We start from the raw sequence: 25,702 nt of genomic DNA on the forward strand, positions 1-25,702 counted from the left end.
GATATAAACAAACTGGCTCAGCAATGAGGATATTTTGAAATTTAACCCAGAAACGTGGACTATCACAGATCAGTGTACTTCTGATTTATGCTATACTAGGTTATGATTCATTAGAAATTATCCCAAGATAGAGCCTCAACAACCATTTATTGAATGTATATTCTGGGAAAGACACTGTAATCACAGCAGTAATAATAGTTCTCAAATATAATGACTATCTTTTATTTAAAAAAGCATGTTAAGTGTTTAATTTTTCTTTCAGTGCTAATGTAATAAAGAATGTCTTCTCTCTTCATGCAGTTCCACAATTAATATTATGTTTAGAAATATTTATATATTTTTTTACATTTAAAAATTATTTAATTATTATTATTTTTTGCCGTGATATATTCTCAGAATACTTAAAAAAGCTTGTTTCCCTAATAACAATCTTCTGGTAATTTGCTATTAATTGCAAAATTATAGCAAAAAACAAAGCTAAGGATTATTTTATTTGGCAATTGTATCATGAATTATTGAATAAATATCCCCAATGTATACTACTAAGTTCCTTCAAATATGACTTCTGAACTTAAGATACTTAAAATGTCTGTAAAAAATGTGTTGGACATAAATATTACCAGAAAAAACAAACCACAAAGTCATAATTTGAAGATTGAAAGAAAGTAAATTACTAAATTGATATTATAGAGACTCCTATAAATGGAGACTTCTGTACACTGCTATCCATCCTATTACTACTTTTGCCCCTAAAAAACAGGAAGCAACTAACTTGTTATGCAGTACAGAGCATTGAGACTTTTCCTTAATGTAGTCAGGAAATGCTTCTTAAAAAGAAAAAAAAAAGCTTCCATATCTTCTTAAACAAAGGAAAACAGGTGAGAGTAGAAGAGACGTGAAATTGGAAATTTCATTGCTCAAACAAAATGTTATGTAAAAATGAAAGTAGAAATATAAATTAAGGGTAAGGGAATTCTGTGAGGGAGCATGTCCAAAACTTAGGATTATTTAAAGTCAATAATAAAAATTTTGTATGTAATTTAAATAGTAAATTTACAATGACACTGTTGAAGCAGTGGGCTGAAAAATTTGTTTATCTGTGGTATATGGAACATCTGTGTGTTATTAAATAATAAATACTGATTTGCATCTGTTAGTACCATAACAACAGAATAAATGTAACTGAAAACAGATAGAAAAAAAGTGGCTTTTTTAAAGATGACATTTTCTGTAGAGCATAGAGCAAATCTAAACAGAAAGGAAAAAAAAAGCCCAACAAAACTTTAAAAAGTTAAAAAAAGGAAAATCATAGCATGAAATTTATTAATGCTATAGAAATTTGTTCAGTGTGATTGGATTTTCCTTTCACGTTAAATTGCATAAAGTTTCTTTTCAAAGTAAATTTGAGTGATAGAAATTTCAGAAAAAAATGCTAAAATAAGTTATTCTTCACGATATTCCCATGTGGAAAAATAATTCAGTATTGTTCATTTAGCATTTTTATGCCACTCACATTTTTAGGTACTGAGAAACATATAAATCCTAGGTGAGATGATCATTAAATACATGTTATATACTTTAGATAGTACAACAATAGAGATATTCTGAAAATATTTTGGAAAGCGTGAGGGGGTATATCTAATTTTGTCTGAAAGAGAAAGGGTCAGGGAAGTCTTTAAGCTTGAATTATGGAAAAAAAAATGACAGATGCTTTTTCAAATACACTATATTTAGTGCTGCAGTTCATTTAATTGCAGCATATATTCTACCTGAGGGATGTTGTCTTATGTAACACCACACATGACCAAAACGGTGTACTTGGTCAGGTTTATTTAAATATTTTGAAAGCCAATTCAATTTAAAATGAACTGATAAGATTCAGACAATTTATGGAGGGAGAATTAAGATAAAGAAAGTTTCTACATTTTTTTCACCTAAGGAGAAAATAGATCTAGTTTTCTCAATTAAGAAGAATTTATTGAAAATGTATTGGTATGCTAATATGTAATTACACTAACATTAACCACTGTTGTTTTGTGCCAAAATCATGTGCCTTCATCCATATAATTTCCTGACCACTTCTAATTGCATTTTCAGGTTTTGTGGCTCTTCTAGGAAATTCAGTTTGCAAAAGATATGGCCACTGAACTGGAGTTTATTTTTTACATGTTTTATTATGATATTCATCTGATCAAGTCTTTTGTATTTTGTAAACATTATCCAATTTTGATCCTTGAAAATCAGATGTAATGTCTGTGGGATCTTTATAGAGCAAATAGTCTCACTGTCCAATGTGCACAAAAACACTGGCTGTTGAGGAAAGAAAGAGCTTTATTTGTCTTTTTTCAAATAGGCAAGTAGTCAGCAAGGAGACAGGAGTGGATTCAAATCTGTCTCCTCAATTTAGGGACCCCTTGCTTCTGAAAGAGTTTCAGTATTCAGGTTCCAGTCATGTCCCAGTCTTATTGGTATAGAGGGGAAGATTGATTGGTTTTGGGTGTTGTTAGAGATCAAAGCTTTTTCTATTGTGCATGCGTAGCCTACATGACTTGCAATTTTTGTTTTTATTATATCTAAAAGGTAACTCAACAGTTTGTTACCAACTAAGCAGGCCCAATTTGGGCTAGTTCAGTAGATACAGGACTTATTCAAGTACAAATTCAATTAGGAATTTATGTGACAATATTTAGTTTAATATTAAACAGCATTAAACTATCCTTTATGTCCTTGTGTTTTCAATTCCATGAAAATGAATGATTTTGATATCTTGTAATCTACTAAACTCTATTTGTTGACTGTAGATTAATTTGCTCTTACCAAAATTTAGATTTAAAATATTCTAATTTTACTTTGTGCATTTCAATACATACATCATTAAGGTCCTTTTCTAGTTAGAATATAAGCTGTGGGAGGGCAGTAACTATATCTCTAGGATTTAGCATTATGCTTAATACATAGTAGAAAATGAGTGTTTGTTAAATGCATGAATCCTGTTTTTCCATCCAGGCCAGTTTGTCCAATTCCATGTATAAAACTACTTATAATCAGGAATATGCCACAAATGGATTTGCCCAAGCATTATATTCTATTGATGTGCATGTTTTGTCTCCTCTATGTAGGTGTCAATGTCTTGTTTGAGGCAGGAATGATTTGATTTTCTTGGTATCTTTCACAGCACTTGCCACAAGGCTTTACACATAATCAAGATGGTCAATAAATGTCTATCAAATAAATGGGTAGATATAAATTATCCACCTAGCCATTTTTTCTTTCCACACTAAAGGAGTGCAATTAACTTGACATTGTATGTGTGATTACTTGAAACCATAGCTATAATATTATCATACTTTCCTTCAGAAAAAAAATGGGTAAAGTTGGTAAACTTATTAACAGAATTTTGAAGTAGAGAAATACGTCATAGCTATCGAATAATAGATAAAGGCAATCTGAAACACACAATATTTCAAATGTAGACACATAAAAAAGTCATTTTCAAGTATTTCTTAAGCAGATACTGTCAGATATATTGGACAATGTATGACATGAGATGTTTTGAGAGCATGTGTTCTGAAAAGCAGGGTAAAGGCACTTGGACAAAGAAGTTTCATCTTTAAATCCTGCAAAATAAACATACACAAAAATTAGAATTTTTACCAATTACATTGGTGTACTTCAAATGAGATTTGATTACCTATACACACTATCAAAAAATAGCATTTCTGTGGGGCAGGAGCAGGATGGAAATACAGTACACACTATAATAAAAGCATCATCAATGTAAAAGTAAAGATTTTAGCATCAGCATGTTAAGAATGAGCAATCCTGGGCAACACATGCTTTATCTTTTAAACATCTTAAAAAATCTTTTTGGATGGATTATTTCTAGAATGTATTACATGTACTTACTCTTTGAAACTGCAGGGCAGTAATCATAATCCAAACTCTAGTTGAAAATTTCATATCTGTTTTGATGCTTTCATGATCATTCATCCTATTTATTTATTTATAAAAGTATTTCATGCAGTGTCTTCTTTTTCCAATTTTTATTTTAAATTCAGGGTTATATGTGCAGATTTGTTAGATCGCTATGTTGTATGATGCTTAGGTTTGGAGTGTGAATGATCCCATAACCCAGATAGTGAGTATCACACACAATAGGTAATTTTTCAACATTTCCCTCCTTTCCCCCAACTCTAGTAGTCCCAAGTGTCTATTATTCTCATGTTAATTTCCATATGTACCCAATGTTTAGCTCCCACTTATAAGTGAGAATGTTTAATATTTGGTTTTCTTTTTTTGCCATTAGTTCACTTAGAATAATGGCCTCTGTCTGTGCACTTGTTGCCACAAAAGACATGATTTTGTCATTTTTTATGGCTATGTAGTATTCCATAGTGTATATGTACCACATTTTCTTTATCCAGTCCACAGTTGATGAGCACCTGGGTTGATTCCTTGTCTTTGCTATCGTGAATAGCTCTGCGATGAGCATACAGGTGAATGTATCTTTTTAGTAGAACAATTTATTTTCCTTTGGGCATAAATTCAAAGGATTTGGTGAGTCAAATGATAGCTCAACTCAGTTCTTTGAGAAATCTCTAAAATGCTCTCCATAGCAGCTGGACTAACTGACATTCCCACCAACAGTGTATAAGTGTTCCTTTTTCTTCACAACCTTGCCAATATCTGTAATTTTTTTTTTTTTACTTTTTAACAACGGCCATTCTGACTGGTGTGAGAATTGTGGTTTTCATAGTAATTGTATACTTCACATTGCAATCACCCAAGTATATAAAATTAATATCTACCAAATTTCTTATTCATGGTTTGATCTTGAAATGTTGCAAACATTTACCCAGTAACCATTTACTGTATTAGTCCATTCTCACAGTGCTATAAAGAACTGCCTGAGACCTGGTGATTTATAAAGAAAAGAAGTTTAATTGACTCACAGTTCCACATGGCTGAGGAGGCTTCAGGAAACTTACAATCCTGGTGGAGGGAAGCAAACATGTCATTTTTCACATGACAGCAGCAAGGAAAAATGCTGAGCAAGGCGGGGAAAAGCCCCTTATAAAACCATCAGCTCACTCACTCACTATCATGAGAATAGCATGAGGGTAACCACCCCAGTGATTAAATTACCTCCCACCGGGTCCTACTCACGACACATGGGAATTATAGAAACTATAATTCAAGATGAGATTTGGGTGGGGACACAGTCAAACCACAGTCCCATCACTTTTATTCTTTCACATCTTTGTAGGTTCAAATGAGCACTCATCAATAATTCCCACTTCCCATCCCCTCCGAAGAGCATGTACTTGTATCTCATCTTCTTCATCTTATTTCCTATTATCATTTACTTACTCCATAATTCCTCACATACCTTATATGTTTTCTACAAAATATTAAATAGATTAGGTATTTTTATGTCTGTTTTCAATGACCATTTAAATCCTTTGAAAGTCAACATTTTAAAAGATAGGTTGACAATAAGCTGATTTATGAGCCGAGCTTCATGAACTGATGAAAACATTGAACATATTTAAAGTAGAGTTCACTGCTTAGCAGAGTTGCAAATGATAGTGATACCATTGTGAAGAATTCTTGATTCTGTTTCTGATCCTTAGTTATAAAGGTCCCCAATGCTTATTCTGCATTTATTTAGGAGGTATTGAAGTAGTTAAACACAAGTGATTTTTAAATTGGACATTAATTTTTAATCTGAGCGTAACAAGGATGAGGGCTTCCCATTCCTCTTAATCCTTGTTGAGAGGTGCAATTAGAAGTCAATTTACAAATCAGAGGACAAGAAAACAAGGACAAAACTTGGGTAACAGATCTCTTGTACTGTATTTTGGGGGGTATTTCTTTTTAAGTACTATTGCTAGTCATTTAGATTTAGAACATCCTTTTTTAGAGATAAAAACTGCGCATACTATTTTTTCTTTCATTTTGCTAGGTAGACCATCATATATCTGCTCAGCCAAAATAGAAATATCTCAAAGATGTTACAGTGCAATTGAGTAGGCTATTGTTTTTGTTTTTTTGTTTTTTTTTTTACAAAAATAACTATTTTTCTTAAGAAAGCAGTAACACATTAATTATTTATTTCTGATGAAAATTTTATTTCTATTTTCTAAATTTGCTTTCTTCTTGTTTTTCTCTTTACTTCTTTTGCATTGAATGAGTTTTCTTTTGATTCGTTGTTTCTTTCTCCATTAATTGGAAGTTATAAGCTTCATTTCTCTTTATTATTTAGGAGTTTTTATGGAAATTTTAACCAGCAAAGTTAACAAGATATTGATAACCAATATTTTAGCTTTCTTCCAAACAATACAAGGACCTTAGGAAACTTAAACTGATCAACCATTCTGCTGACATCTGCTATTATATTAGTTCTAATTTGATTCTTTCATGTTGAAATTGAACATACTTAACACATTTGTTTGCCTTACTTCCCATTTATTATTTATTTATTATATCATAGTCTTCTGTGGAGTCCTGTTTCCTTCTAGAATTACATATATATTTTTTTTGTGTGTGTGTGTGTTTGTGTAAAGATCTCTCATCTTGGGATCAACATTACAAATAAAAACTTAATTTGAGTTACACATAAAATCTGAAGTCTGTATTTAGGAAGAAAAAATTTCAGAAGAAAACATGTTTAGGTGAGTCTGTTAATTATGTAAATAGTAAACTTAGTTTGAAACATGAAATTGTCATTTTTGTAGGTTAAAATGATGTATTAGGCATTTCATATGACTTAACCTGTACATTTTTCCTCCTCATAATGTCTTTAAAATGTTTGCAGAAGCTTTTCTTACCTTGGGACCTAAACATGCAACCTTAAAGATTAATCTAGAAAATAATCTAGATCCTTTTTTATAGATGATAATTGTGATGATAGACTCCTTTCCGATATTTCACAAGTTTTCTTAAGAACCCAGATCTAATTAGAAATGAAAACAAATCTAAATGATTAAAATATGGTTTCCTTAGAAAACAAAAGCAAACAGACACACACATACACACACACACACAAACCTCATCCCTGCAGCACCATTCAGGGTCTACTCATTCTGGAAGTGCCAGAAGCCTGTCACCATTGTTGAAAGCTTGGCAAAGTTCAAAGAGAGCATATCAATGCACAGTGAGATTTAATGTGCACTACTCATTACCGTGGTGAGACCCTTTGTTAAAACAGTCAATTCCTATGCTGTTTGTAAGGTTGTGCAGTTGTAATTCCTGGATGACTGCCAGAAATAGCCTTAGTAACAAAACACCTAGCATCCTTCTGTTCTCAAATCAATCAGTCACTGTGTAAAGAACTTTTTGATTTATGATGAATCTTGTGTCCAGTATTTTTAGGTTATTTCACTACACTAAGTCAACAACATGTTACTTCTAGGTATGTTATTATAAATGGGCTCATTCCCATACATCTTTATACATAAACTTTTTATGTTATGGTTTGTCATAACAGTTGAAGTTGAATTTGTTAATTAAAAAAGAGTATGTAATATGCATACAAATAATAATGCTAGCATTCTGATATGCTTTTGTATTCTCTCTATACAAATCATGAGCCACTTAAGAAACAAACGATTTTCATAGTTTTCCTAAAGTAACTGGTTCAATGTTACAACTAAACACACACACACACACATATGTTTATGTTTTTATACTTCATACATATGCAGTGTATATATGTATATGTGTATATATGCATATAGATGTTTATGAATACATACAGTTGGCCAACTGACCCTCTTCATCCTTGGGTTCCAGATTCAACCAACTGAGAACTGAAAATATTGGGGCTAGGAAAGGATAGTTGCATCTATACTGAACATGTGCAGACTATTTTTTGCTTTTCATTCCCTAAACAATGCAGTATAACAACTATTTACATAGCATTCACATTAACTTCATTGTTATAAGCAATCTAGAGATGATTTAAACTATACAGGAGGATGTGCATAAATTATATGCAAATATTATATACTTGATATAAAGGATTTGAGCACTGATGAATTTTGGTATCCAACAGGGGCATTGAAACCACTTTCCCCCTGGATATCAACAGATAACTATACAAAGATGGCATATATGTGTGTACATGTATGTTAAAAATAGTTTTAAAAGAATAAAAACATCCGAGTACAAAATAAGTATTTGAATAGACTAAGATTCAGTATTTTGTCAAGGACAACAACTCACGTTTAAATGTCAATATTAACTTTGATAATTTAGCATGGACTTGATACATCTTTATTTGCTTTTTTGTTGAACTCTGTTTTTCAATTCATTATTCCGTAATACATTTTCATTCCATGTGGAGAGATAATCAGTCCATCAAATGTATTTTGGTTTTAAAAAGGCTTTGTAACTGTTAACTGTAGAATGACTTGGAAGTCAGCCAGGTTTTCAAATCTCCCCCCAGTCTTTATTTGTAGTGTGATCTTGGGCAACTTGGTTACATTCTCTGAGCCACACTTCTCTCACTTAAAAAAGGGCATTGATGAAAGCACACACTTCATAGTAACGATTCAATGACCTAAAATGTATGAAGTGCTTAGAATAGTGCCAGATATATTATATTATAAGCACTAAATAAATGTTAGCTGTTGTTTATATATTTTTTTCTTGATGGAAATAATAGCAAAATTTCTGAAATAAATGAAAACATAAACTCAGGCATCTCACTTCCTCAACCACTTACCCAATTTCCCTTGGAAATTATCAATGGAGTAAACAAATAAGTAAAATAAGTAAAAGTTTGCATTCTCACTGGAATCTAGGGATAGAGCCTTCAAAATGTCAAAATTTTTTTTCTATTTAGTCTAGTACATATAAAATTAGAGTGAAGGAAGAATAGAAGGTTGGTACCTGATCCCCCTCATAAAATATCGGTATGTCTGACAATTACATGGGAGGCCAAGAGAAATTGCTGTTTATATCCCCAGTAGGGTTTTGTTTTAAACATTAAAATGATTCTGTGTTAATCTAAACACAATATACCTCACAAATTTATTACTGTTAGATATTTTAAACAATTTTGAGACTCTCTGGTCTATTTAACTCTCTGTATTTTTATTTACAAAATACATTGGGATCTGTTGACTTTGCTCTGACTTATCACTCTTTCTCTTACAAGTCATTAGTTATCTTCTCTGAATTCTCACTGTCCTCCATTATGAGTAATCTCCCTTCATTCCTAATCTTTCTTCATTATTTGCTATCTTGGTTCACTTCTTTTCTATTCAAATTGCTCATTCTGTGGCTCCACCCATGCTGGCTGCTCTGTCTCTCACACTCCACTTATTTTAAGAGTGTGGTTCAGATTCTTTTGACTACCTGGATCAAGCAGTATGTACTAGATTATTTACTGTTATAAACTCAAAAATCTTAGTAGTTTATACCTACAGAGATTGTTTCTCATTAACGCTACTTATAAAGCATAGGTCAGCTGAAGGCTCTGTTTCTTATTTTCTCACTCAAGGACTCAGGCTGATGGAGCCACTACCACGTAGTGTGCTTTTACTTCTGGAAAGCGAAATGAGAGAATATGGTGAACTGCATACCGTCTCTCAAAAGTTTCTTTGCAGAAGTGAAAGCACACAATTTCTGCTTATGTTCCTTGACCAAAGTAAATCATATTAATGTGCTCAACTTAAAGGTAAAAAAGGAGTACAATATTCCATGTACACAAAGAAAGACAAAGTAGAATGTAGTTAAATAGCCCTAATGCTTAACCTATTTCCCATTGCTGTTTTAATTCATGCTTTCTCTAGAACCCAGAAAAAAATACATGCTTCTTTGAGGCTCATTTCTCTGGATATACCATTCCTTTCATTCTTATATTATCACCTACTCAGTTTCTGATCACAATTACATATGCACTGCTTATTCTGGCAATGGACTCATAGCCTTTCACTTTAAGAGAACCAATTTCATAATTTTATTTGAATTCAGTGTCCTTACAGAACACTCGTCCATTATCCTGGACTCTATGCTTCTTAGGTTCTTGAACCTCTCAGCCAATTAGTCCTAAAGTCACATCATAGTCATGATCATAACCTAAAGGACAGCAACAATTAGATCAATAATCTGAAAATTCAAATCATTTCTACTTGCTTATAAATTTGATTGATCTCATTACATTTTTTTTTTTACTCCATCAAACCCATGAGTTGGGCAACCGGAAGAAGCTGTATTAGCATAAAAATAAGAAGCCCCAAAACTCCAAAATTGTGTGCCTTTATGGCCTGATACTCCTACTTCGGAGTGGGTAAACTTGGACCACAGAAGTTCACTTTCAAATGGAAAGTGAGATCTCACTATTTCAAACAGTGAAACTCAAAAACTCAGCCAGAGAGGCAGCAGTGACATTTTGGCTTTACATGAAATTTGGTAGCTATTCCTTTGGAGGAAATTTTATCTACCAACCCATAGCCTAAAAATAAAACAGCTGACTCAATAGGGCCCTGGATTTATATGGCTTATTTTAAGTACTTGGGTTTGGTTAACCGACAAGGTGAAACATCATGGTGTCCCTTGGACTACTGTGGCTATCTAGTGTCAGAGCCAACTATACAAAACTAAAACTGACTGTGATCATTTTGGTTAGTAGGCAGAACTCAAAGCCATTCTTATAAGTCTAGCTATGACCCTTGAGTTGTTTCCAGTGACCTGAATATTTGGTTTGCTCATCAGACTGGCAGATCAAATATACCCTTCTTTGGGGTAACCAAATATAGAAACAAATTGTGGCTGCTAATTGGACAGTTTGGGTCACTAATGAGTTCAGAATCTGTGTTTATTAACTGCTATATTGCTCTTTCTCACTCATAATTTATCTCAAATATTCCATAAATCTTCTAACTGCTCCACTGATCTCTTGCTTATATAGTTTATTGTGTTCTTATAGTTTCTCTAGGTATTTCTTGCTTCAAAGAATCATGTGTAAGCTCTGGGAGGGATCATGTTTAAATATCTTGACATTCCTACTCTGCCAAGTCTACCAGAAGATACTGATTGATAGATTCTGTCATATTATTTCACAGTTGAGAAAATAGAAACTTATTGTATTTTACTATGAGATATTTTTGTATGAACTCTTTTAACAAGTGAAGGGATGATAATTACCTTCTGAAATTAGGAATATTTAACATTTTTATAATTTTGTCTTTGTTCCAAGTCTTATTTTTACATCTAAACAGAACAGTAATCTAATTGATTATTACTTCATGTTATTCCTGGAAAAACTGCATGAACATATGAGAATAATAAGAATTGGTAGCATTCAAACATAGTAGCAAACACTTTCCTGCAACACATTACTTTATATTTGATATCAGAGATTCCATTTGAATTATTCTAATTAAAATACATTTATAGAAAGGGAGCTTAGTTTTCCTTGTCCTCAAAATATGCAACATATTGTCTTCATTTCAGCAACTAAAAATAAAGCAAAACATTCACTTAACTTTTTACTCATTTCATGTCTTAGTAGTTTATTTTCAGAAAAGAGTTGTATTTGTACTGAACCTACTCTACAAACTTAGGCCAAATAAAACTTTATATATATGCATCTCAATCTTTAAAATCTTAAATTTAATAACCATAAAAAATTTTGTGGCCTTTATTGTTTAAAATTGTGCTTTATTTGATTAATGAAGTTTTTCAAGATAGAATAGATGAATTTAAAAGGCATGTATTGTGTTTTTATTGAAATAGAGAATATATTTTCATTGCTAAAATTGTGCAATATAGAAATATATGAAAGAACAACCACAATTCTAGTAACCATAGATAAATACTATTAGCATTGCTTGATGTCTTTCCATTATTAATTCTACACTTTTCAAACACACTGTAGAAATTTTCAAACCTGTGCAAATATAAAAGTAAAGTGAAATTCCATGCACCCATCACCAAGCTTCCAGCATAATAAAACCATTGGCAATCTCATTTCATCTTTTCTCCCACCGATTTCCTCCTTACTTGCACTATTTTGAAGTAAATCCAAGACCATGTTGTGGTACTAAAAAGAAAGGGACTTAAAACACACACACACACACACACATGATCATTATCAGAATTTTTAAAATTTCAATGCCTAATGACATCAAGTTTCAAGAAATGGTATTTATGTACCTTTTTCTGATTGTCTTATAATAGTTAATTATTTTTTTTATAATTTACTTGTTTAAATTGGAATGTAAACCCTCTTTCATTTATGATTGGTTGATATATTTCAAGAATTATTTAATCTACAGATTTCCCATCTTACTATGTTTATATTTAGTTGAATTAGTGTGTATTATTGCATGTTTTGGTATTTATCATCATTATCAGTGTCCATTACATTTCACTGGAAACATTATAAATTGCTGCTTAACAGTGAATGGTAATTTTTTCTTGTTTATTCTGTTTGATTTAGCCATTCCTTTTTGGGGCATAGTTCCAGATTACAGATGATCTTGGAAAAATACTTTTGTATATCAACTTGTTTATGAGCTTTATTTCTCAAAAATTCTAGGTGTGACATATTAGAGTTAAGTATTATGGATATATTAATACTCTGGCAGGCTGGAATAGTAAGTGGTCCACTTTTATTTAATAGAAAAAGTACTTTGTTTCTGATCTTTTTCTTAGATCCTTCTACATCTGCTATTAGACATTTAATTTTATATTTTTTTAGTTAAAAAATTATCTGTGGTTAAAAGAAAGAAAGGAAGGAAGAATAAAAAAGGGAAGGGAAGACCCAGGCACAGTGGGTTGCACCTTTAATGCCAGCACTTTGGGAAGCTGAAGCCGGAAAATCACTTGAGGACAGAGTTCCAGAGCAGCCGGAGCAACATGATAAGACTCCATCGCAAAAACAAAACAAAGCCAGGCAGGGCAGTCATGGTGGTGCATGCCCTGGCTACTCAGGGGCTGAGGCATTGGGATCCCTTGAGCCCAGGTGTTCAAGGTTACAGTGAGTTCTGAAAAGGTTCAGTCATAGCTATGTTATTCAATATTTGTTAGAAGGCACGATTTTAAGTTCCCTCATACCTCAAAAAGTCTAACATATTGAATAACATAGTTATGTTTAAACCTTAACGAAACTTAAAGGTGCAGATTCAGGGAATCTTATTGGTCATGAGAACCCGATAAAACATGTTATAGAATATTTTTTGGTGTATAATTAATTGTAAAGATATCTACATGTAACACTAATAATGACTAGCATATATATATATATATATATATATATATATATATATTTTATGACATGGAATTACTTCTTCTTCTTCTTTTTTTTTTTTTTTTTTTCTTTTTTTTTTTGAGACAGAGTCTCGCTCTGTCGCCCGGGCTGGAGTGCAGTGGCGCGATCTCTGCTCACTGCAAGCTCCGCCTCCCGGGTTCACACCATTCTCTTGCCTCAGCCTCCCGAGTAGCTGGGACTACAGGCGCCGCCACCACGCCTGGCTAATTTTTTGTGTTTTTAGTAGAGATGGGGGTTTCACTGTGTTAGGATGGTCTCAGCCACCTCGACCTCCCAAAGTGCTGGGATTACAGGCATGAGCCACCGCGCCTGGCCTCATGGAGTTACTTCTTTTGGTGTGTAAATTTATAATTTATATTTGACCCATTCAAAGATAGGTTTGCTTAGTAAGTCAACACATGGTATGAATGAATTTTAGAAGCACGTTCTGGGCAAGGTAGATTCTATGTAGTAAAAAGTTACCTGGTTTTTTACTTGGAAGAGATACTAAAAATCCTGTTACCATTTATTTGCTACAGTACTTAGTTCAGCTTAATATATGCTTTCAGGTACTAATAATAAGACTACACTGGAAAGCTGTCTAATGTTTATTTCTATTTAGCTGGAAAAGAGAACAGGAGGAAGGAGCCACAAGTGCCTTTTAGTTGACTTACATGACTTGCAAGTGTTAACCTCTCTTCAACTCTTCTTATTTCTGTTGAAGAATGAACCACTCTAAAGCCTGTTTTAATTTATAAACTTATCATCACAGTTTTTTTTTTTTTTAATCAGAAATTAACAGTAGGTTAACAGGACCTGTGAGATGGGTTACAATACTTGTCACTTTTCCCTCTTGAGTCCATTGCACTTTCATTAATGCTCATTTTGTGCATGGGCCCCATTTCAACTCCAGGATTTGCAGAATTAATACAAATTTTACTAATACATGTATGTTTCTATTAACTAATTAGAGCAATAATTGAGCAAGTCAATAAAGTTGTAGCACAACTATTTTTATACATACTTCAACCGAAGTACTTATTTGACATTTCTGATTATTAGTTTCCGTGTTAATCTTTCCTATGCTGCTATGAGCACCTGGGAAATGGGACAATTATCAAAACCTTTGGATTCTATATGTGGCTCCAGGCCTGGTGCATAGTTGAATTTCAATAATCTTTTGTCAATGAATGTTTGTTATTGTAAAATGTACTTTAAATAAATAAAAGCTAATGTGCAGTTTTAAAGTAATATGATCATAATAGAAAATTTTATAGCATTGATTATCTACAACCATTATCATTTACCTATTGTTTGAAGTAGACCCTGGGAATGCAATGTGCTTAATCCATTATACACTAAAGAAAGGTTTACTAGAGCCGATTTATAAGTTCAAGATTCCATTAAGTAGGTTCCGTGTAGCTCACAGTCATCCATTTTAGTGCTAGTAGTTGTTTCTTGGTCCACTGATTGTGGTCCTATTGCATTTGAACTGGGAAATTTAAAAGGGTTTAGCAGAAAATATATAGGTGAAATAGTGTCTTAAATTCATTAACAAGAAATTATATGAACGTTTTAGAGGTTCAAGAAATAACCTGAGATTTTTAGTAACATTTTGAGTTATTTCTAATTTTCTATTTTGAAAGTTTGCATATAAGTTTATTTCAAAGAAATCACTTATTTTTTTCTTTCCAAGTACTTGTTTGATAAATATATAATGACATTACATTTTAAGTAATAGCCTTGTTTTGGTTTTATATATGTTTAAATATAATAATTATAGAATGTTACACAATATTTTATATATAGGTAATTGTATGAATAACTTTTTTCACTTAACTTTTTTCACTTTTTTCACTTTTTTCACTACTTGGTTTGGTGAAAATGAACTAAATTCATATTTCTGAAACATAAGTTTATATTTTTGTAAACTGCAAATACATATTAGGTTTTGTATAGTATGGAAAATATACAATTTATACAAGTCTTTTTTTTCATATTTTAAACTTATGTAACTTTAATCCCATCAGTTTTTTCTTGAACAACATCTAGTGAGTGCTGACAAAATCATATGCGGTAACTTGTTTATGGTAATAACTAAAACAGTTAATCACAGAGATATTTATGAAACACTTTAGTAGTTATTTACTATTATTTATCATAGCAAAATTTAAAAATCATGCACATAAAACAATCTCATTTTTTTAAAATTCATTTTTATCCTTGTATATGATTCCAGTATTAACCATGTAATCTGGCATTTCTCATTCATACTGCCAGAGATGGAGAACTCAACAGAAACAGTGGGCTGAAGTTGTTGGGGAAATGGCAGGGATGAAGTACAAGGACATTTTTATTAAATATCCCTACCTTTACTGCAATGTGGTCTTTACAACAAAAATGACCCAATAGTTAATCTAAAAGAAGTCTTTGGGAGAAAAGAAAAACAGTGAAAATACAAACCTCAAGAGTATTCTCTTTGGCAAAATAATAATAATAATAATCATAAGGGGGGTCCTGAGTATGGAATTACCATGTGCAATAGTGATAGTTTTATTCATTCAAAAAATAGTTATTTAGTGACTACTCTGTGCCAGTCACTGTACTAGACACTAGAGTTACAGAATTGGGCAAAATAGTGAAACTCCTTACTCAAAAGGAACTTACATTCTAATAGAAAAAGACTGACAAATGACAATGTCTGTTTATGGCACGTTTCATGAAGAAAATGAAAGTACTGTATGGAGATAAAGAGTGATAGAATGAGTGTTCAAGAAAGACCCCTTTGAGTAATTGTCAGGCGAATGATAGCCACTATGCTATGGAAACCCCATTGCAAAAGTGACATCAAAACAAGCACACAAATGAAATGAGAGAATAAGCCATCTGTGTGTATAAGGGACAGGCTCTCCAGGGAGAGGGAACAACAAGTGTAAGGCCTGGAAAAAGGAATTTGTACACTCATTTTAGGATTAGCAAGGCAGAAAGAGTTGTTGAAACAACAGTGAGAAAGACCAGAAGAGTGATGGAATTAACGTTGATAAAGCCGTATCTTGTAGTGCTTTGTAGGCAAACATGTTCTAGAAGTCATTGGAGGATACTGAGCAGAAAATGGTAATCTGGTATGTGTTTTAGAAAGAACCTTCTGCAGTTTGGATGGGAAAGAGATTCTTGTTGGGCAAGAATCAAAATAGGGGACCAGTTGGAGGCCATTGTAAGAGTTCAGGAATGTGACCAGGTTGGTAGTGGCAGAGGTAGTGTGCCATATGTACAGAAGGTGAACTGTGTTTTCTTTCAAGTGCACACAGAGACAAATAATTTGCATTATATGCATTGTGGAGAGTTTAGGAATATGTGGTATTACTTACATGTGACATTACATTGAATATGAATAAGGAACTAGCTTAAGTGTCTTAGTCAGAATAAATGTTTCCAATTTATTCATATGAACTTACTACTTTAATTATTTTACCCATTTTATTAAGCATTTAACCACATCATGGAAAAGAAAACAAGGTTTAGAACTGGTTTTCCAGTGTTAAATTGCAAGAACCTTTAGAAGTATGCGTGTTTCACTGACGAGATCATGTATTATAAAAATAAGATCATTATGTTCTTTGACTTCGGAAACTTCATAAAGAAGAAAACTTCACAACATACTGAAATTTGGAGTCATTGTGCCATTCATGAAGATATGCTTTGTTATCTAATTTTTGGTTTAGGTTTCCAGAAATTAGACCAATAATTTTTACCATTGCTTTATAAGATATAATTGGTAGTTTGCTATTAGTTATGTAACTCTGTAAAAGGAATTAATCTGCTCTATCTAGATGGTTAGTTCAATTGGAATTATATTATTGTACAAATAAATTTTATTTCTATAGTAGGACTAGAAAAAAGTTTCATTTAAAAGTTCTCTGAGTGATTTTCTTTGAAAATTTTAGTAAGTTAAATTGAAACTGTATTCGGCAGACATTTACTAAGCAGTTCCTTGGTGTCAAATTTTATCCAATGCCGTAGGGATGTTAGGTTCATTATGATCATAAAGATAAATAAGACAATTTGGAAGAGTTTCACATAGAATGGTAGAATATTAAATTAATGCTTATTAATTTAATAAGATGGCTGCTGTGTAGGTGTCTTTGTTAGATTTCCAGGGAGGGAAATGTTACCATTCCCTCAGTTTAGAGTTACATGCTTTGATGGAAGGGTATGCCTGCAGGCTTTCAACTGTTTTCACTCTCATAGAAACTGAGACAATACAGTTACAATAATATGTGCATTCAGATCTCTCATATCATATTGGTTGACTTATATGTGAAATAACCAGAAATAACACAGCATAAAATATTGCTGCCTATTAGATTACATGATTCTATTTATAAATTATATACAAATTCACTGAAGAGAAATTCATGTGGATAGAGTATTCAGGAGGAAAAGAACCAGAGACGTGTCTTACAGAATTCAAATACTAGAGAAAAAAGAATATCATTTTGGGAAGGGAAATAACAAAACCGGTAGAACAACAGAAATGGATATGATATATTTGAATGGTTGTACAGAAAAATAGTGGGAAATTAGCCTCATTAAGTCATCTTTGGAGCCATACTTTCCTTAAGATCTCAGGTTTTGGGTTAGCTGTTCTGTTTTTGTTTTTCATTTGTAAAAAGGAAATCACACTATAAATTTTGTAGGGCTGTAGTGAGTACCAATAGAGGTGAAAATCTTCCAAATAATATAGCACATTTTTGCCTCATAATAGACACATTAATGCTAGCTATTACTATGACATTCATTTTTCTTTCCCCTTCTACCTTCCCAATCTAGGGCTGCAAACACAAGCAAAATTAGTTTAACACAATATATCTACTAACTGAGGATATAGTAAAGACAACATATTGTTATTTAAAAATATATAATTTATTTTTTAGAGAAATTTTAGGTTTACAGATGAATTGTGCGGAAAGCAGACTTTCCTGGACCCTCTCCCTTTCCATTTCCATACACATTTTCCCCTGTTATTAACAACTTCCATTACTGTAGTACATTTGTTACAGTTGATGATTTATTATTGATACATTTATGATTAAAATCCATAGTTACATTAGGATTATCTCTTTGTGTTGTACAATCAATAAGTTTTGATAAATGTATAATATCATGTGTCTACCATTATAGCATCCTACAGAATAGTTTCACCACCCTAAAATCATTCTGTGCTCTGCATATTCAACACTATCTCAATTCTTTTGAATCCTTGGCAACCACTGTTCTTTTACTGTCTCTATAATTTTGCCTTTTCCTGGATGTCATATAATTGAAATCATAAAGTGCATAGCCTTTTCAGAGGCTCTGAACTTGACCCTCTAAATTCTCTGGTGTCTTTCACTTAGCAATATGCATACAAGTTTCCTCCATGCTTTTTCATGGCTTGAAAGCTCATTTATTTTTATAACTGAATAATAATATTCCATTGTATGGATGTAATACAGTCTGTTTGTACATTAAACTTTTAATGAAATGTCTGAATGTGTCTATTTGTATCCTTTGTTTTAAATGGCTAATATCTTTCATAATTAAAAATATTATAGAATTACATAATTTCTATTTTTCTCTTTCATATTTGGAATAGAATTTTTATTTTAAGTGATGCTAAATAAATTTTAAAAATTAATATATGACTATTCAGTCCTATTAATATATTCCTATATTACAACATTTTTGGAATAATGTAGCTATGTTCTTTTAATATGTGTTATTTGAATTTTTTTCTAACTTTTTTGTTGTATATGAATTAGACGTATTTTACCATTTTTCAAGAATGCAATATATTATTACCTATAATAATCATTTTATACAATAGATCTCTTGAACCTATTTCTCCTGTCTAACTGAAATTTTATTTCCTTTGACTAGCATCTTGACAACCTTTCCCGCTACCCCTATAATCAGCCCATCCCCTAGTAACCACCATTCTTCGCTCTACTTCCTTTTTTTTTTTTTGAGATGGAGTCTCACTCTGTCACCAGGCTGGAGTGCAGTGGTTCAATCTCAGCTCTCTGCAACCTCTGCCTCCTGGGTTCAAGTGATTCCCCTGCTTCAGCCTCCCAAGTAGCTGGGACTACAGATGTGTTTCATCACACCCGGCCTTTTTTTTTTTTTTTTTTTTTTTTTTTTCCGTATTTTAGTAGAGATGGGGTTTCACCATGTTGGCCAAGATGGTCTCGATCTCTTGACTTCATGTTCCACCCACCTCAGCCTCCCAAAGTGTTGGGATTACAGGTGTGAGCCACCATGCCCGGCCTCTTCTCTCTACTTCTATGAAATTAACTTTTTAATATTCTATATAAGAAGAGAGTGGATGTAGTATTTTTACCATAAAAATGATAACTGCGTGAGGTAATGCATATGTTCATTAGCTAGACTAGTCATTTCACAATGTATATGTACTTCAAAACATGTTGTGTATACATAACATTTTATCTATCAATTAAAAAGTAAAAAGTTACCACTTTATAGCATATTCGCTTATATGGTTTATATGTGATAAAATTTTGCTTTTCATGTGCCTAAGAGAAAGGAGGTACAGAATGAAGTAACACGTGCATAAATTGTGCTGTGTAGTCAACTCTCCAAACAGGGACAAACTACTACTTTATGTTATTCACTTTTTACCTGAAGTCTATATTTCTTAAACTACCACTGCATTGGTCCATTCTCACACCGCTATAAAGAACTACCTGAGACGGGGTAATTTATGAAAAAAAGAGGTTCAATTGACTTACAATTCTGTAGGCTGTATAGGAAGCATGGCTATGGAAGCCTCAGGAAACTTATAATCCTGGAGGAAGGGAGAGGGGAAGCAAGCACCCTCCTCACATGGCAGAGCATGGGGGAGGGGAAAGGAGGAAGGGGGAAGTACTACACGTTTTCAAACAACCATGTCTCCTGAGAACTCTATCAGGAGACAGCAGTAGAGGACTGGTGCTAAACCATCAGAAACCACCTCCATGATCCAATCACCTCCCACCAGGCCCCACCTTCAACACGTGTGGATTAAAATTCAATGTGAGATTTGGGTGAGGACATAGAGCCAAACCATATCAACTACTTTATATCTGTTAACAAAGTTGTTCACTTCTTCAAACAATTTTTAGTTTCTCCCTTACGTCTTAGAGGACGTACTGTCTCCTTCCAGGAGAAAATACTCTCTCTGCCTGCACTCTACACCTGAACCTCTAAATTCTGAAAGACTGTAATATTTCAATCGCTAGAGTTGTTTCTATACATTTCCCTTTCCATCTGTACAAATGAATGAATGAATGAATGAATGAATGAATGACTCTTCCATGATTCCATTGTTGCTTTTTCAGATGAATGTCATGGTTACACTCTAGGTGTAGGCTCCCACAGCTTGACTTTATACCCTGGTTCCAATGATTAATTAACTCTATGAAAATGAATATGTTTTCTAACTTCTCAAGGTTTCATTTTCCTTATCTGAAACAGGGAATAATAGTAGGATTATGTAAGTTTTATGGGGAATGTGACAATTTCTGTGAAGTTCTTAACATAGTGCCTGTTTTACAGCTACCTAAAGAATATTAGCAATTATTATTTTAAATTGATATTTTCTTTGATTTATGAATATGAAATATGATGATGCTCTCCCCCAGAATTTTTAAAACCCTTTTTCCTCCTGGTTTTTAGAGAAATGTCTTTCTCTGTAGCTCCTCTCAAAGATATTCTTTCCAAGCATTTCAGTGTTCTTTCCCTGCACACCACCAACACACAAATGCACAGAAACAAACACAGAGAATAATATTGTCAACAAACTTAGAAAAGTTTCTTTGTTAAGTCCTTTGACATTGCCTGAGACAAGAAAACATGGAGGAATAATTTCATGTTTTTATGTCTTTCTCTAACTCTTGACAGTGAACATTTTGTTCTTTTCTCTTTGAAAATTTTTATATTAATAATAAAATGTAGCAATATAGTTTCTCATCATAGATGCTTTCGTTATTTTAAAATATTATAATTATTTCTTACAATATATTAGAGCTTAAGTTCATCTTTGACAGATGATTATAACCTGATGAGTGAAAAGCATTACTAATTCAACATGTTTAAGCTACCGTGGAAAATTAGCAACTTTGTGAAAATGGAAAAACTCATTTCCTAATGCAATTTAGGCAAGGCTGCAAGGATTTTCATTAAATAGTATAAAACAAATTAGAGGTAGTAAACAGATTCACACGGAGAGATGTTTCAAACAATAGTTTAACTATTTAAAGACTAAAACCTTTTAACTGTATTCTATAGTTTTAAAATCAGAATGTCTCTTAATTCTCAGCTATGTAATTTGATGTAGTTATTATTACTATTATAAGTTGATCAATGTATTAAGAAAATGATAGTTAATATTAAATAGATTTTTAAAGTTTAAAATAAAAGCAATTACGAGAAGGTTGGTAGCATAATTCATGTACTGAGTGTACAATAGTTGCTTCAGTTTTTTTATTCTAAGAAGTTTTTTTCTCTACGTACTTCCAATAAATGCCGATTTGCTAATCTAGAAGAACATAGAAATGATTAGTGCAGTAAATCAGATTCTTTACTTCAGAGTAAGGGATGCTTTAAATTTTAACATAATCATTACTGAGACAATTAAGTGTGAAACCTTTGTTTTATTTAATTTGATTACTGATTTTTTCTTGTGACTGAAAACCAATTTTTTCTTTTTTTTTTTGTTTCTGTCTACAGAAAGCTGACCTTGCAGTTGCTCCACTGGCTATTACCTATGTTCGAGAGAAGGTCATCGACTTTTCCAAGCCCTTTATGACACTTGGAATAAGTATTTTGTACCGCAAGCCCAATGGTACAAACCCAGGCGTCTTCTCCTTCCTGAATCCTCTCTCCCCTGATATCTGGATGTATATTCTGCTGGCTTACTTGGGTGTCAGTTGTGTGCTCTTTGTCATAGCCAGGTAACATGCTCACTTTTGTGATTTTTTTGGCAATTGTTACCTCCTTTATCTAACTAATAATTGTCAAAAGTCACAATCAATTTTACTTTTTCTGTTCTTTATTTTCCACGGGGTGCTGAGAAATAATGAAGTTTTAAGCATCACATTCATTTATCAAAATGTACTGTCCTGTCTTTGTGGGCAGAGAGCATGCTGGTTGTGTCAGTAAGCTATAAGTGTTTTAGGGATTACCAGAATATAAAAGCTTTTTAAATCTAAATGATAAATGAATCATTGCCTCACTTCAAAGATTTCTGATGCACCAAAACTAAAATAACATGTTTTACTAACTTGAGTTAATAATTCAGTTACAAGAAAAACCAAAGTACTAAAATTTAAAAGGAGGCCTTTTTTAAAGAACCAAGAAATTTATAATAAACACTCTAACTATAAAAGGACTACCCTAGTATTCTACATAATGTATGTGTTTTTTTTTTTCCCACAGAATAAATGCCACTACAAAAAGTACCTTATTGTCATTGACATGTAGGGTATGTTTCAAGTCATAGGATCAGAAGGTAAAATACCTGGCCAGACATGGTGGCTCATGCCTATAATCCAAATACTTTGGGAGGCCAAGATAGGAAGATTTCCTTGAGGTCAGAGGTTTAAGAACAGCCTGGTCAACATAGGGAGACCCTATCTCTATGAAAAATAAAAATTAAGAAAAAAAGAAAAATGCCTAAATGAAAAATATATAAATTTTATTTTTTAATAATGGCCTTTAAAATCTGTGATACAGATCAATCTATGTTGATGGTATTACTTTATTTTACTCTCAGAGGTGGAAATCGTAATCATGTTTATTTATGCCTCCGTATCAGACTTTCAACTGATAGATTATTTCAGTATGATTTAGTTTACTTTTGCTTTAATTAAGATGATTAGTATTGTACCTCAGGATTCATGACTATATTAACATGGAGTTAAGCCACATACTCATTATATTCTTTGAATTTTTATATTTTTTAAATATCAAAAAGATAACTCTTAAAAATCAATTAGAATTCTACATATAACTTTTCATGGTGATAAAAATACCTATAAAGTATAAATATATATGTTTTGTGCTGTATAATCAAAATTAAATATGCAGTGTCTTTTCAATTATGTTACATAGATTCTTTTGATAAATTTATCAGTAAGGGTATTTGTAAAGAATTGAACTTATTTTTCAATAAGGAATTAAACACTTTTTTTCCAATGAAGTAATATATATATATATATTTCTAGTCATAAAAATCTTTAGTTCATTAAGTTAAAAAATGACTAAAATCAATTAGAAGTAGCATAATATTGGCTAGGTGTGGTGGCTCATGCCTATAATCCCAATACTTTGGGAGGCCAAGGTGGGCGGATCATAAAGTCAGGAGATTGAGATCATCCTGGCCAAAACGGTGAAATCCCGTCTTTACTAAAAATACAAAAATTAACTGGGCATGGTGGTGTGCGCCTGTAGTCCCAGCTACTCAGGAGGCTGAGGCAGGAGAATTGCTTGAAGCTGGGGAAGGTTGCAGTGAGCCGAGATCCTGCCACTGCACTCCAGCCTGGGAGACAGAGCAGGATTCCATCTCAAAAAAAAAAAAAAAAAAAAAAAAGAAAAGAAAAAATGTAGCATAATATTTTTATATGTTTTATATATTTGCCCACAGATAATTTTTTACATATTTATATGTAATTATTTTGCAAATGCATTATTTTTACCTAATTAGTTAAATATTAAGAATTGTGTTCTATCATGAGGTCAGGAGATCGAGACCATCCTGGCTAACATGGTGAAACCCCGTTTCTACTAAAAATACAAAAAATTATTCAGGCATAGTGGTGGGCGCCTGTAGTCTCGGCTACTGGGGAGGCTGAGGCAGGAGAATGATGTGAACCCGGGAGGTAGAGCTTACAGTGAGCCAAGCTCGTGCCACTGCACTCCAGCCTGGGCAACAGAGTGAGACTCCATCTCAAGAAAAAAAAAAAAAAAGAATTGTGTTCTTCAGATAATTATTGTTCGTATTTGCCCAAAACTATGTATTGGAAGCATATTGCTCTATAGCATTTGAAGCTGTACAGTAGAGCCTATTAAAATTTTATGTGACTTTTGGGGTACTCCCCACAGTAATGAGAATTTGGAGTATGAAGTTCCCAAACTTTTAGCTCCAGCTTTTTCCACCTTCTGTGAGAATAAAACAGCCTTCACATTTTTGATCATCTTTGGACCAGTTACATCTTTTTTATAGTGACAGACGCAGCCACTCTAGTTTATGTGTTCAGAGAAATAAGTGTAAGAGTTTCAGATTAAGCAATTCAATGACTAGAAAACTCTTCTGCCAGCCCACAGGCCAAACAGAAAACTAAACACTCCAAAATATAGAAAAAGGCTTCCTTTATGTCTGCATGTACCCTTGTTTTTTCTTAAATTAACAAATTTCCCAGAAGGATAGAAATAAAGCCTAGAGGAAAATGTCATGAGACAACTTCGAGGCAACTGTGTGGGCATTAATCAAGCTGGATTAGGTCTAACGGTACTTTTCTGGAGATCTTAAACACAGAATTTTGGGTTACTTCAAATTTGTATTAGGAATTTTAGTTATTCCTAATTTTCCAAGCCCACGGCTTTTGAAGTTAGAGTCAAAGCAAATACTGAAGCATCTGGTTTCCTTTCCAGCTTACAAAAAGTACATCTGCAAATAGAGGCATATGGATGGATATGCACTTATCTAACTTTTCAAAATATTTCTATAACTCACTTGATAAACCATCATAGACAGCATCTGTATAATTACGGTAATTGGTACTGATTTTACATGAAAGAAATTCAAGTACGTCATCCTATTTGAGAACATAAAGTCAGCCAATGTACCATTTTTTTAATACTGCTACTGCTTTTATATTTTGAAATGTTACTGTTATATTTTGTCATTAGTTATTAAGTGAACAGATAGGAAAATGATACTATTTCAGCTTCTTATTCAACAATTTCAAAACAAATTGCCTCATTAAAAAAATAAGTTTAAAGTCTTCGTTTGTGGGCAAATTAATAGATATCCCATTAAGTAATAATGTTAGACAAATTGTATTAAGTCATATATAATATTAGAGATTCTTGGTAAAGTAATAACACAAGAATAAATATTTTCTGGATTTTCTCAGAATATTTTTTTTCAATTTTCAATCTTAAAATCTTGTTTAAAATATTTCTAAATTTGAAAAAATAAAATTGAAAAATCAGATTAAAAGCAAAGTCTGAATATGGTCAATTTAAATTTTAAATTCTGAACGTCCCAAATCAAATGAATTTGTTTAACTAAAATCTACTCTGACATAGTATTGAACTTTTACTATAAAAGAAGTTTGTGATGGGCAAAGACAAATAAAATGCTCAAGTTTAAATTGCATAATTTAATTGCCTTTGTAATTT

The 25,702-nt window shown here is 32.5% G+C and overlaps 1 protein-coding gene across 9 annotated transcripts in view; it reads left to right on the plus strand.

Annotated features, from left to right (window-relative positions):
- The window catches only part of GRIK2 (glutamate ionotropic receptor kainate type subunit 2), a 703,634-nt gene that overhangs the window by 491,369 nt on the left and 186,563 nt on the right, over nucleotides 1–25,702 (plus strand). For 7 of the 9 annotated variants that reach the window (XR_012095020.1, XM_038000566.2, XM_038000567.2 and 4 more), the window contains one exon: nucleotides 22,028–22,251. Coding sequence is in view for 8 of the 9 variants with exons in the window: in XM_038000566.2 (XP_037856494.1) it covers nucleotides 22,028–22,251 (224 nt within the window). In the remaining variant the exon portion in view is untranslated. The remainder of the gene's footprint in view (nucleotides 1–22,027; nucleotides 22,252–25,702) is intronic. The other 2 variants (XM_073022376.1, XM_073022374.1) reach the window with 1 other exon arrangement.

Source organism: Chlorocebus sabaeus, chromosome 13, assembly GCF_047675955.1.
Source record: "Chlorocebus sabaeus isolate Y175 chromosome 13, mChlSab1.0.hap1, whole genome shotgun sequence".
NCBI lineage: Eukaryota > Metazoa > Chordata > Mammalia > Primates > Cercopithecidae > Chlorocebus > Chlorocebus sabaeus.